This window comes from Scyliorhinus torazame, chromosome 7, assembly GCF_047496885.1.
Source record: "Scyliorhinus torazame isolate Kashiwa2021f chromosome 7, sScyTor2.1, whole genome shotgun sequence".
Taxonomy (NCBI): domain Eukaryota; kingdom Metazoa; phylum Chordata; class Chondrichthyes; order Carcharhiniformes; family Scyliorhinidae; genus Scyliorhinus; species Scyliorhinus torazame.
In genome coordinates, this window is record NC_092713.1 from 211959901 (window position 1) to 211974590 (window position 14690).

The 14690-nt window shown below is 46.7% G+C and overlaps 1 protein-coding gene across 1 annotated transcript in view; it reads left to right on the forward strand.

The window, feature by feature from the left end:
• Positions 1-14690, forward strand: part of LOC140426830 (T-cell immunoglobulin and mucin domain-containing protein 4-like) — a 52231-nt gene that overhangs the window by 3391 nt on the left and 34150 nt on the right. The window contains exon 3 of the mRNA XM_072512059.1: positions 11508-11591. Coding sequence (XP_072368160.1) covers positions 11508-11591 — 84 coding nt within the window. The remainder of the gene's footprint in view (positions 1-11507; positions 11592-14690) is intronic.

The window sequence follows — 14690 nt, forward strand, 5'->3', positions numbered from 1 at the left end:
ATCCCCACAGTATTCCTTTCAATTGTCCCTGCTTGAAGTGGGTCCCTCTCACTCCAACATGAAGCTCTGGTGTAGTGTCATACTGCCCCAAAGAAAATAGGTGCTGGTCTAATTTGTCTCACAGAGGGTTCTTAAAGTCAATGGATGCTTCAGTTTTATTCCGTTCTTGCTGAATTTTGCTTTGTGCTTTTGACTGGGTTTGCTGGGTTGTTCTATTTTAGAATTATTCAGTTCCATTTCTCTCTCTGTTGGTAGTTTCATTTTTCTCAGTTGCTGTTGGAATTCCAGTTGTACCAAACACAGAAATGGAGATGGATATTCTTTCGGGGTTCTGACCATGTGGAAAATTTATGATGGAGCGGAACATGACATGAGGGGTGAATCATTGCAGCTCCATGACTATGACATTTTGCCAATTCTCAAGATTTTATAGGCACCCTCACAGGAAGGTTGGAACAGAATGCCAATCTTCCCTGTCTCCACTTCCCATGTTGGGCTGTAACAGAATTATGGAAAGCTCTGCACAATGATCTCCATGAAACCCAAAATCTCATGGTCTCTTCTACATGGTGAAGCTTAGTAGATTATGGTGTAATTTTTTATTGTGACAAGTATACTTTTACTGTGGAACAGAGACATTAGACTGGATAGAACTGAACGTTTTCACTGGGTGGCAGGGCTGAATGAAAAACACTACACATAGTTCCCATATGATCGGGGGAGATGTAGTGGTATCGTCACTGGACTAGTAACCCAGAAACCCAAGGTAATGCTCTTGGGACCTGGGTTCAAGACCCACTGCAAATGGTGAAATTTGATTTCAATGGAAATCTGGAATTAAAAGTCTAATGGTGACCATGAAACCATCATCAATTGTTGTAAAAAAAAACATCTGGTTCACTAATATTCATAGAATCATAGAGTTTACAGTGCAGAAGGAGGCCATTTGGTTCATCGAGTCTGCACCGGCCCTTGGAATGACCCCACCTAAGCCCACACCTCCACCCTATCTTTGTAACCCAGTAACACCACCCAACCTTTTTGGACACCAAGGACAATTTAACATGGTCAATCCACCTAACCTGCACATCTTTGGACTGTGGGAGGAAACCGGAGCACCCGGAGGAAACCCACGCAGACTCGGGGAGAACGTGCAGTGCACAGACAGTGACCCAAGCCGGGAATCGAACCTGGGAACATGGAGCTGTGAAGCAACTGTGCTAACTATTGTGCTACCATGCCCCCCACGTAATTTAGCAAAGGAAATCTGATATTCTTACCTGGCCTGGTCTACATGTGACTTCAGATCTATTAGCAACTTTTAAATGCCCTCTGAAATGGCTGAGCCATTAAGTTCAATTAGGGATGGGCAACAAATGGTAACCCAGCCAGCGACGCGCACATGTCATGAATGAATTTTAAAAAATCATCAGAGCTTTTCACAAAGTCCCCATGCCTTCGTGAACAGAAACTGTTCAGGTTGCGACAGACCACAGAAATATTATTTTACACATTGCTTTTGAGCGAGGGTTGTGAGACTATGAAATGTGCAACCAAATGTAGTGATTGAAGTGGAATCCATGTTGATAGAAATGTATACTTAGAGAGGTTGTTATGTGGAGTAATGAGATCTGGAAATGAGGCAGGTTTAAGAGATAGGATTATTGCTGATTAATTGACTGGCAACAACAAGAACTGGCTGTGCCCGCATTCTGTTTATAACTGCAATAATCTAGGGAACAAATCTGATGTCCGGTGTCAGTCCTTGTATATCCGAAGGGGGTGAATCATCGTGTGAACAATGGCTGTTCGGAGAACAAGGCTATCTTCAGCATCATGGTTGCTAACATCATTAAAGAATACATTAACATTACAGGGACATCTTGAGCTGGACAACTGAACATCCAGTGCTGTCTCTTCACTGTTATGCTGTTCAACAAGAAACATAAAAACAAAGACTTGATTGACTATTATCCTCATGTACATAAGTCTTAGTTAGAATTTAGGACTGAGTAACATAGTTATTGAAGATTGTAGTAGGTAGAGTCGCCATAGTCGCAGATGACCATAGGTTGCTTTCCCCATTGAGGGGGAGAGCTGACTGGTGGTGATTAACATAGAATTTACAGTGCAGAAGGAGGCCATTCGGCCCATCGAGTCTGCACCGGCTCTTGGAAAGAGCACCCTACCCACCGTCCACACCTCCACCCTATCCCCATAACCCAGTAACCCCACCTAATCCCCATTACCCAGTAACCCTACCCAACACAAAGGGCAATTTTGGACACTATGGGCAATTTAGCATGGCCAATCCAGCTAATCCGCACATCTTTGGACTGTGGGAGGAAACCAGAGCACCCGGAGGAAACCCACGCACACACAGGGAGGATGTGCAGACTCCGCACTGCCAGTGACCCAATCCGGGAATTGAACCTGGGATCCTGGAGCTGTGAAGCAATTGTGCTATCCACAATGCTACCGTGCTGAGGATCACCACGCCTCAGGCGAGGGGCAAGGTTGAAAAGGTGGGCCTTCATGAAAACTTTGGTACGGGAATATGACTTGTGCTGCTGGCCTTGCTCTGCATCACAAACCAGCTGCCTAGGCAAATGAGCTAAACTGGCCCCCTCAGAAGACTCCTTTATAGAGTGCAGAAAGAGCCCATTCGACCCATCGAGTCTGCACCGGCCCTTCGAAAGAGCATTCCACCCAGGTCAATTCCCGCTTCCACCCCTACACCCATAACCCTTTAATCTAACCTGCTAATCCCTGGACGCTAAAGGGCAATTTAGCATGGCCACTCCACCTAATCTGCATCTGTGGGAGGAAACTGGAGGACCCGGAGGAAACACAAGCAGACACGGGGAGAAAGTAGAAACTCCACGTTGAACTGCACTCTTTTTTTTTGTAAGAAATTTAGAGTACCAATTTTTTTTTCCAATTAAGGGGCAATTTAGCGTGGCCAATCCACCTACCCTGCGCATCTTTGGGTTGTGGGGGTAAAACCCACACAGACATGGGGAGAATATGCAAACTCCACACAGACGGTGACCTAGGGCCAGGATCGAACCCGTCTCCTCAGCGCCGTAGGCAGCAGTGCTAAACACTACATCACCGTGCCCTCTGAACTGCACGCTTGATGCCATAGAGATTGGAGAGCCATGTGACTGCAGTCGATGGCACCCTGCACATGTGGAAAGCCAGAAATCTGGGCATATCCCATGGTTCTTGTATCCTGGCTGGCCTGATCGTGATTGAATTGGATGTAGTCGTGTTCCCTTGCGAAGAGTACGTCAAACACCTGCTTGATGCACTTATATGCGGAGGCTTGCGCTGTATCGCAAAGGTCACTTGTAAAGCCCTAGAAGGAGCAAGCCACATGAAAGTGGAGGGAGGCTGTGACTTTCACAGGCAGGATGCCCTCGAAATCACTGTGGCACCAACTACTGGGGGAGGTGGGACCAGTACAAACCGGACGGTCTGCACCTGGGCAGGACTGGAACCGATGTCCTGGGGGGGGGTTTACTAGAGCTGTTGGGGAGGGTTTAAACTAATGTGGCAGGGGGGTGGGAACCGATGCAGGAAGTTGGAAGGTCGTAAAACAGGGACAGAAACAAAAGGCAGTAAGGGGGAAAGTGTAAGGCAGAGAAGCCATAGTCACAAATCAAAAAGGGCGACAGTACAAGGTACAGTGACTGAGGGGAGCTCAGTGAATAGGACCAGGAATACTAAAAGTAATAAAACGGGAAGTAAAAACATTAATGGTAAGCGACGTGGCAGGTTGGTACATGAAGACATGGGTTCAACGACAAGGAAAATTAGGAGAAAAGTTAAGAGGAAATATAACTTAGGAGAGGTTACTGATCGAGGTGTTAAGATTCAGAACAGAGGTAAAAAAAACCAACATAAGTGTACTTTACCTGAATGCTTGTGGTATTCGGAATAGGGTAAATGAGTTGATGACGCAAATCATCGTGAATGACTATGATTTAGTGGCCATTACTGAAACCTGGTTAAAGGATGGTCACGACTGGGAGTTAAATATCCAAGGGTATCAGACTATTCGGAAGGACAGAGTGGATGGTACGGGAGGTGGTGTAGCTCTGTTAATTAAGGATGACATCCGGGCAATAGTAAGGGATGACATTGGTGCTATGGAGGATAAGGTTGAATCCATTTGGGTGGAAATCAGGAATAGTAAGGCGAAATGTCACTGATCGGAGTAGTCTGTAGGCCACCAAATAGTAACATTATGGTAGCGCAGGCAATAAACAAATAAATAATTGATGCATGTAGAAATGGTACAGCAGTTATCATGGAGGATTTTAATCTACATGTCGATTGGTTTAACCAGGTCGGTCAAGGCAGCCTTGAGGAGGAGTTTATAGAATGTATCCGCGATAGTTTCCCAGAACAGTATGTAACGGAACCTATGAGGGAACAAGCAGTCCTAGATCTGGTCCTGTGTAATGAGACAGGATTGATTCAGGATCTCATAGTTAGGGATCCTCTCGGAAGGAGCGATCACAATATGGTGGAATTTAAAATACAGATGGAGGGTGACAAGGTACAATCAAACACTAGTGTTTTGTGCTTCAACAAAGGAGATTACAATGGGATGAGAGAAGAACTAGCTAAGGTAGACTGGGAGCAAAGACTTTATGGTGAAACAGTTGAGGAACAGTGGCGAACCTTCCAAGCGATTTTTCACAGTGCTCAGCAAAGGTTGATACCAACAAAAAGGAAGGACGGTAGAAGGAGGGAAAATCGACCGTGGATATCTAAGGAAATAAGGGAGAGTATCAAATTGAAGGAAAAAGCATACAAAGCAGCAAAGATTAGTGGGAGACGAGAGGACTGGGAAGTCTTTAGGGGGCAATAGAAAGCTACTAAAAAAGCTATAAAGAAGAGTAAGATAGATTATGAGAGTAAACTTGCTCAGAATATAAAAACAGATAGTAAAAATTTCTACAAATATATAAAACACAAAAGAGTGGCTGAGGTAAATATTGGTCCTTTAGAGGATGAGAAGGGAGATTTAATAATGGGAGATGAGGAAATGGCTGAGGAACTGAACAGGTTTTTTGGGTCGGTCTTCACAGTGGAAGATACAAATAACATGCCAGTGACTGATGGAAATGAGGCTATGACAGGTGAGGACCTTGAGAGGATTGTTATCACTAAGGAGGTAGTGATGGGCAAGCTAATGGGGCTAAAGGTAGACAAGTCTCCTGGCCCTGATGGAATGCATCCCAGAGTGCTAAAAGAGATGGCTCGGGAAATTGCAAATGCACTGGCGATAATTTACCAAAATTCACTATACTCTGGGGTGGTCCCGGCGGATTGGAAATTAGCAAATGTGACACCACTGTTTAAAAAAGAAGGTAGGCAGAAAGCGGGTAATTATAGGCCAGTGAGCTTAATTTCGGAAGTAGGGAAGATGCTGGAATCTATCATCAAGGAAGAAATAGCGAGGCATCTGGATAGAAATTGTCCCATTGGGCAGACGCAGCATGGGTTCATAAAGGGCAGGTCGTGCCTAACTAATTTAGTGGAATTTTTTGAGGATATTACCAGTGCGGTAGATAACGGGGAGCCAATGGATGTGGTATATCTGGATTTCCAGAAAGTCTTTGACAAGGTGCCACACAAAAGGTTGCTGCATAAGATAAAGATGCATGACATTAAGGGTAAAGTAGTAGCATGGATAGAGGATTGGTTAATTAATAGAAAACAAAGAGTGGGGATTAATGGGTGTTTCTCTGGTTGGCAATCAGTAACTAGTGGTGTCCCTCAGGGATCAGGGTTGGGCCCACAATTGTTCACAATTTACATAGATGATTTGGAGTTGTGGACCAAGGGCAATGTGTCCAGGTTTGCAGACGACACTAAGATGAGTGGTAAAGCAAAAAGTACAGAGGATATTGGAAGTCTGCAGAGGGATTTGGATAGGCTAAGTGAATGGGCTAGGGTCTGGCAGATGGAATATAATGTTGACAAATGTGAGGTTATCCATTTTGGTAGGAATAACAGCAAAAGGGATTATTATTTAAATTATAAAATATTAAAACATGCTGCTGTGCAGAGAGACCTGGGTGTGCTAGTGCATGAGTCGCAAAAAGTTGGTTTACAGGTGCAACAGGTGATTAAGAAGGATAAATGGAATTTTGTCCTTCATTGCTGGAGGGATAGAGTTTAAGACTAGGGAGGTTATGCTGCAATTGTATAAGGTGTTAATGAGGCCACACCTGGAGTATTGTGTTCAGTTTTGGTCTCCTTACTTGAGAAAGGACTTACTGGCACTGGAGGGTGTGCAGAGGAGATTCACTAGGTTAATCCCAGAGCTGAAGGGGTTGGATTACGAGGAGAGGTTGAGTAGACTAGGACTGTACTCGTTGGAATTTAAAAGGATGAGGGGGGATCTTATAGAAACATATAAAACTATGAAGGGAATAGATAGGATAGATGCGGGCAGGTTGTTTCCACTGGCGGGTGAAAGCAGAACTAGGGGGCATAGCCTCAAAATAAGGGGAAGTAGATTTAGGACCGAGTTTAGGAGGAACTTCTTCACCCAAAGGGTTGTGAATCTATGGAATTCCTTGCCCAGTGAAGCAGCAGAGGCTCCTTCATTAAATGTTTTTAAGATAAAGATAGATAGTTTTTTGAAGAATAAAGGGATTAAGGGTTATGGTGTTCGGGCTGGAAAGTGGAGATGAGTCCACAAAAGATCAGCCATGATCTCATTGAATGGTGGACCAGGCTCGAGGGGCCAGATGGCCTACTCCTGCTCCTAGTTCTTATGTTGTTATGTCCTGCAGAAGGATGCATAAGTGAGCCACCAGATCCCTTGGCGGGCGACCAATCTCTGGGGTAACTCCGGTGTCAGTGGAGCAGGACCAGTCAACCCTTCCTCTTCAGGGTTTGTTCCGCCTCTGGAGAGTCAGACACCTCCATCGATATCTTCTCTCTATGCACCAGTTGAATGATAGCCAGTTCCACAGGCTCTATCTCTCCCTCATACTAATCACTGCAAAAGTAAACAGAGAGAATTAATTAGCTTTTGCCTCAAAGGGTTCACTCTTTGCCCATTCACCCTTGGTTGCTGCATCTCAACGGCCACCACATTGAGGACCTGCCCTTCAGTTTCTTCCAGAATGGACAAGACCCCTCACTACCCTTACCCGATGCAGCTTCACCGAATGGCCACCGTTGTGGCCACTCTACTGCATCCAGAAATCTCATGTAAGACACAGGCCTCAAGCTTCACTCCAAGGCCTTGTGCGAAACCCGGTCAATGGAGGGGCACCTGTTAAAACACATCTAATGGGCCAGAACACACTCTTCAGCCATTGTGCCCTTGCCAGCAGCTGACATGCCTCACCAACTTGCCCTTGTCAGCAATAAGCCTGCAGACTACCCCTAACTGCCCACAACATATGAGTGGATCCATCAGTCCATGATGACTGGCCACCCACCCATTGCATTTGGCCAAGGGTCTATCCCAGTGTTAGGGCCTTCCAAGAAGGCAGAAGCCCATAAGCCTCAGGGATGGTCACTTTAGGCTTGATTGTCTTCCCTTTCTGGCGCTGAGTCCTCCCTCTTCTGGGCCTATCACTTCCCTCGTTCAGGCCCCGAGGGCTTCGCGTTTTGTATTGGTTGCATTACCTCTTCAACCCTGGTGCCTTGAACCTACAGCCCCTGTTCCTTCAACCTCTGTGCCTTCATCCTTCAGGTCTGGTGCATTGACCACGTCAGCACTGGTGCCTCTGCTGCTGCTGCCCTTGTCTTTTCCAGAACTGACTTGGCCTTTTTCAGTCCCCCCCAGTGACTCTGCTGGTTCCTCCTTGCCCTCGTCAGTTGGCCCCTTGCACTTGCTGCTACTCACTTGTCTTTGCCAGTACCCCACGAGGCCTCTGTTGGTTCATTCCACCTTTACCTGTACCCTCCGAGGTCTTTGACTGTTCCCCCTCACCTTTGCTTGTACTCTTCGAGGCCTCTTCCAGCTCCTCCTCACTTTCGTGCATACCCTTCGAGGCCTCTGCCCGTTCCCCCTCTCCTTTGCTTGTACCCTCTTTGACCTCTGCCCGTTCCCCCGCTCCTTTGCTTGTACCCTCTTAGGCCTCTGCCCATTCCCCCTCTCCTTTGCTTGTACCCTCTTAGGCCTCTGCCCGTTCCCCCTCTCCTTTGCTTGTCCGCTCTGAGGCCTCTCCCATTCTCCCTAACCTTTGCTTGTACCCTCTGAGGCCTCTGCCTGTTCCCCCTCACCCTCGCCGGTACCCTCCAAAGCCTTTGTCGTTCACCCCTTGCCTTTGCTAGTGCCCTCTCTCTCCTCTGAAGAAACAATGCCTGTGGTGAGCTGTGCACTCACCTCCAAACTCCCTCAGAGGTGAGCTCTCCCATCTCCAGTCTTGAAAGTAGTTGTAATTTGCAGCATCTTGACATCATGCCTCTGTCGAATGTGCATGGATGAGTGCTGCAGAGAGGCCTGATAATGATATGTTACTGTATTGAAAGTTGGGCAGCATGGTAGCACAAGTGATTAGCACTGTGGCTTCACAGCGCCAGGATCCCAGGTTCGATTCCCTGCTGGATCACTGTCTGTGAGGAGTCTGCATGTTCTCCCCGTGTCTGCGTGGGTTTCCTCCCGGTGCTCCGGTTTCCTCCCACAGTCCAAAGACCTGCAAGTTAGGTGGATTGGCCATGATAAATTGCCCTTAGTGACCAAAAAAGGTTAGGAGGGGTTATTGGGTTATGGGGATAGGGTGGAAGTGACGGCTTAAATGGGTCAGTGCAGACTCGATGGGCCGAATGGCTTCCTTCTGCACTGTATGTTCTATGTTCTATGAAATGAGGTTCCTGACATTGCGCGGTGGAAAATCCATTATATCACTTGCAGGAAGAGTCCTGATCACAGTGAAACTTTGTGCTGACATAAAACACGATTTGGGCCTCTCGTGGGATTTTCCAGTCCAGTCACCAATCCCACCCAATAAGAACAGGAGTGGAAAATCCTGGCTGTTGTAGTGTGAAGGTCCTAGTCAGAGATAAAATCATTACCGAGAACTCACCTTATTTCGATGAAGAATTCCACAAAATATTTGCCACGGTCAGCATTAGCTTAGTTGAATAGTTGATCAGCTTGCCACAAAAAACATGAGATAGTTGTTGTCAGGCCTCTGACAATCCTTTTTAATCATGATTTTAATTTAAGATAAATGAGAGATGGGGCTGCCTGAAGCATCTGGTTGGTATTCTGTTCCTCTCCCTTGTAACTAAGACTTTTTAGTTTTTTACGGGATGCGAGAATTGCCAGCATCTATTGCTATCCCGATTTCCCATGTGAAGATTGTAGTGAACTGCAGTCCCTGAGGTGCGAGTACACCCACAGTGCTGGTAGGAAGGGAATTTCAGGATTGTGACCCAGCAGTCAGAAAATGACATGGTGCTTCGTGCCAAATCAGGATGGCATGTGGCTTGGAGGGGAATTTGCAGGGGATGGTGCTTTCAGGCTCTGCTGTCCTTGTCTTTATAGGTGGTAGAGGTCGACGGATTGGAAGGTTGTGTAAAATGAGCTTTAGCAAATTGCTGTAGTGCTACATGTAAATGGTACAGACTGATGCCACTGACCAGATCTCGTAGCCATAGTATTTATATGACTGGTCCAGTTTAGTTTCTGGACAGTTGCGACATCCAAGATGTTTGGAAATTCAGTGATATAATGCCACTGAATGTCAAGAGGAGGTGGTTGGATTCTTTCTTATTGGAGAAGTTCATTGCCTGATACGTATATGGTGCAAATGTCATTTATCAGCCCAAGTCTGAATGTTGTCTGTGGGCTGGATTCTTCTGCCCCGCTCGTCGCAAGAATGCCATGGGTGAGAGGTGGACAAGGAGAGGTCCATTGGCCTCGGGCGGGATTCTCCGGTCGCTGGGCGAACGTGCCGGAGAACCCAGTCCTATGTCTTTCTGCATTTGGGCATGGATTGCCTCGGTATCCGGGCGGTTTCATATGGTGTTGAACATTGTGTAATCACAAACATTCCCCACTTCTGACTTTATGATGGAGGGAAGATCATTGGTGAAGCTGATAAAGGGCCCACAGCAGGACCCTGAGGAAACCCTGCAGTGATGTCCTGGAACTGAGATGATTGGCCTCCAGCAACTTTTGTACTAGGTACGACTTCAACCAGTAGAAAGTTTCTCGCTGATTCTCATTGACTCAAGTTTTGCTAGCGCTCCTTGATGCCACACTCGATCGAAAGTTGCCTTGGTGTAAAGGGCTGTCACTCTCACCTCTCAAATTCAGCTCTTTTGTCCTTGAATCAAGCTTGCAATGAGATCAGGAGCAAATTGGCAGAACCCAAACTGAGCATTAGTGACAAGATTATTGCTGACGAAGAGACGCTTAATAGCATTGCCAAGGGCACCTTTCATTACTTTGCTATTGTCTGAGATTAGAATGAGGGGACAGTAATAGGCCTGATTGGATTTGTCCGGCTTTTTGTGAAGAGGACATATCTAGACAATTTTCTGCATTGTCAGGGGGTTGGCAGTTAGCATTGGAACAACTTGGCCAGGGTAGCAGCTAGTTTTAGAGCACATATCTTCATGCCACAGCTGGGATTTTGTCGGATCCGATAGCTTTTTGTATTTTCCGTGCCTTCAGTCATTTCTTAATATTATGTGGAGTGAATCAAATTGGTCGAAGACTGGCATCTGTGATGGGTGGGGTATTCTGGAGCATCTGGATTTCAATGAATCATCCATTTGCATTTCTGATGAAGACGGTTAAAAATGCTTTAGCCTTATCTTTTGCGCTGATGTCCTCGACTCCTTGATTATTTAGGATGAGGATGTTTATGGAGCCCCTTTCATTGGCTAGTTGTTTGCCAACCACTATTCATGAATGGTCATGGCAGAATTGCAGAACTTTGATCTGATCAGTTGGTTGTGGAGCCACATCATTCTGTTTATCATGTGCTGCTTCTGCTGTTTAGCCAGGGTCAATCCACTATAGACTGGTGGGCTGAAAGTGTACATTCTGTCCTGTTAGAATGATCTGCAGTAAATTATTTTGGGAAGTCTCAGTCCAGATTCCAGTCCACAGGACAAGCCTGTCTACCAGTCAGCATCAATTAGCAATGAATTGACAAACAGTGTTTTCCGTTTTACTGAACAAAAAATTCACAGCTTGTGTTCAGAAAATACACCTGCTTAAAATTTCAAACCAGTGTCGTCTGAAACTAAAGAAATACAGGATGCGCTACATGTTTTGGGGGTTTACTTTCTTCCTCATTTTGAATCTGTTGTCACGAGATTCCAAACAGAGGCAAACATCAACTTTGAGACAATAGAACAAGCTTTAACTTACTCTACTTTCCCACATCTAACTGGTCATTTTAAGAATTACATTTGAATATGGATACAATATGGGCAGTGGCTAAGGAGTGACTGCCAATGACTAATCAATGTGAGCACAAGAAAGTAACATTACTTTTCTATTTCAGGGACCACCACAACGACTGTTTCACTTTCTAGTGTGTCCGATACTACAGACCATGGTAACTTTTCCACTTCAAATGCAACTGAAGGTCAGTTTACATGTCCAAATAATACAAGTTATCTTGTTTTATCCCTAATAAAAAAGTATTTCAAATGTATTTGCGTAGATTATGAACAATCCGACTTCAAAATAATCCAGGTAACCAAGAGTATGCTTTGAAGAAATGCTTTCCCCCCAAATATCTAGGCCTAAAATCCATTATTTTAAATGAGGTCAAACATTGCAAATGGACGGGTGAGGACATTTGCGGTTAACTCACAGAAATGTCAACATATTTGCTAAGTGGGCTTCTCTCTTTGCACTAGTCCAGTGAGATATATTTAGAAAAGGAAACAGCTTTCTTGGTGGTTGGTTGCTGAGGCAGTCAGTTTCTGCCAATTTAAAGTTCCAATTTGGAGTTTTGTATCTACCAACTATGAACTATCTTTTGGTAATTGGTGCTAATTGGACTAATGGTTCTTTTCATCATGAAGACATTGAGGTTGAATTAGCTGTTCTCTCTTTTGATCGTAATTGATTATAATACCAAACCTGAATTTGCATATTAGCACACTTGGTACAATGAAACTAACTTTATCTATGTTTGTTTTGGAAAGTCACTGTTCTGCGATGTTTTATGCATTGCAATAATTACATTTTGAACACTGCTCTTAAGTTATTAATTAGAAAATGATTCTTGGCTTCAAATGCCCTGATTGTGAAATGCAGCAGGTATAATTTCACAGCTGTGCACCAGGTCGTTGCAAAAAAAACAACAAAAAATGTTAACTAAGAGGAGATTGTCATGATATTCAGATAAACATCATGGTGCAAACACACATACACCCTGATGGACAGATCAACGGACCAATCAATATACACACAATATTACAGCCAATCACAAGCAAGAGCAGACACACTATAAAACGGGGAACACGACACTTCCCGCTCATTCCAGCAGGAGACAGCTCAGGGCACAGAGCTCACAACAAGCCACTCAGACATTCACCATGTGCTGAGTGCCTCTCCAAGATAGTGTTAGGGCTGGGCCCACAGGTTAGAGGGTAATGAATGAACCACAGTAACCAGTTTACAGATGTTAATATTGTTAGTAATAAAACTGAGTTGTACCTTCCGCAACCGTGTTGGTTCGTCTGTGTAGCAGAGCACCCAACACGACATAGTACCAGGATTGGAACCCAGTAACTGTGAGACCTACCTACGCATCTTCAGGAATCCGCCACCCTGCGCCATGGACACCATCAGCCCGCCGCAGCCGCTCCAAATCGCTGGAAACCTTGTCGTTAACTGGAAGTTGTTTAAACAGCACTTCCAGTTCTTCCTGGAAGCCACAGAAAGGGAGATTGCTTCGGACACCAGGAAAATCGCCCTCCTCCTCGCCACGGCAGGGCAACGCTCCATCTACATCTACAATTCCCTGGTGTTCGCGGAAGGTGAGGACAAGACGAAGTACAAGACGGTCCTTCTCAAACTCGAGCAACACTTCAGCGTCGAGGTAAATGAAAGTTTTGAGAGGTACCTCTTCCAGCAGCGCCTGCAGGGTAAGGATGAGCCTTTTTAATCTTTCCGAACACACCTCCGTATCCTCGCGCAGTCCTGCGGTTACGAGGCCACCTTCGATTCCATGATTCGGGACCAGATAGTTTTTGGGGTCACCTCGGGCACCCTACGCCAGCAGCTCCTCAAGATTAAAAGCCTCACCCTAGCCACCACCATCGAAGCCTGCGTCCTCCATGAAAACGCGACCCAGCCGCTACTCCCAATTCCAGGCGGCCGAATCGGCACGGCAGCGGTCCTACGCGGCCGAATCGGCAAGGCAGGGGTCCTACGAGGCCGAGCGGGTCCAATCCATCGGGTTCCTCCCGGCCCGCGGCCCAGACGAGGGCGGCCATTTCGCGCGCTTTTCGCGGCCTCCCGCGCTTGTACGCGTTCAGCGGGTACACGCTCTGTCTCCAGAAGGCACGTCAGACTTCCCAGATGCTGAATTTAGGGCACAGCTCCACTCGCTCCTCATCCACAACCAGGAGGCATTCGAAGGCATGGGCACACTGCCCTATACTTACAGAATACGGCTCAAACCGGATGTCACCCCGGTCATTGACGCACCTCGTAGAGTCCCAGCACCACTCAAAGACTGCCTCAAGCAGCAGCTGCAGGATCTCCAGGACAAAGGGGTGCTATCCCGGGTCACGGAGCCCACGCCATGGGTCAGCTCCATGGTGTGCGTTAAAAAGCCCTCTGGCGAACTCCAGATCTGCATCGACCCGAAAGACCTGAACAACAACATCATGAGGGAACACTACCCCATTCCCAAACTGGAGGAGATCACGAGCGAAATGGCCCGGGCTAAAATTTTCACAAAGCTTGATGCCTTGAAGGGTTTTTGGCAGATCCAACTGGATCAGTCCAGCAGGAAGCTGTGCACCTTCAACACTCCTTTCGGCAGGTTCTGCTATAACAGAATGCCGTTTGGCATCATCTCGGCATCCGAGGTATTTCACAGAATCATGGAACAGATGATGGAGGGCATCGAAGGGGTGCGCGTCCACGTTGACGATGTCATCATCTGGTCCACCACACCACAGGAGCACATCAGTCGTCTCCAGCGTGTCTTCGCGCGGATATGGGAATATGGCCTGCGCCTCAACCGAGCCAAGTGTTCCTTTGGCCAAACTGAGCTAAAGTTTCTGGGGGACCATATATCCCGGTCAGGAGTGAGTCCGGATGCAGACAAGGTGAGCGCTATTACAGCCATGCCGCAGCCAGCAGACAAGAAAGCAGTGCTATGCTTTCTAGGCATGGTCAACTTCCTGGGGAAGTTCATTCCCAACCTTGCCTCCCACACAACGGCTTGTCGCCACCTGGTAAAGAAGTCCACGGAGTTCCAGTGGCTGCCCGCACACCAGAAGGAATGGGAGGAGCTCAAAATTAAGCTCACCACAGCCCCGGTATTGGCGTTCTTCGACACCTCTCAGGATAGGAAGATCTCGACTGATGCCAGCCAGTCCGGCATTGGGGTGGTACTCCTGCAATGGGATGAAACTGCATCATGGGCCCTGGTCGCCTATGCCTCGCGGGCCATGACCCCCACAGAACAGCGCTATGCGCAGATCGAGAAGGAGTGCCT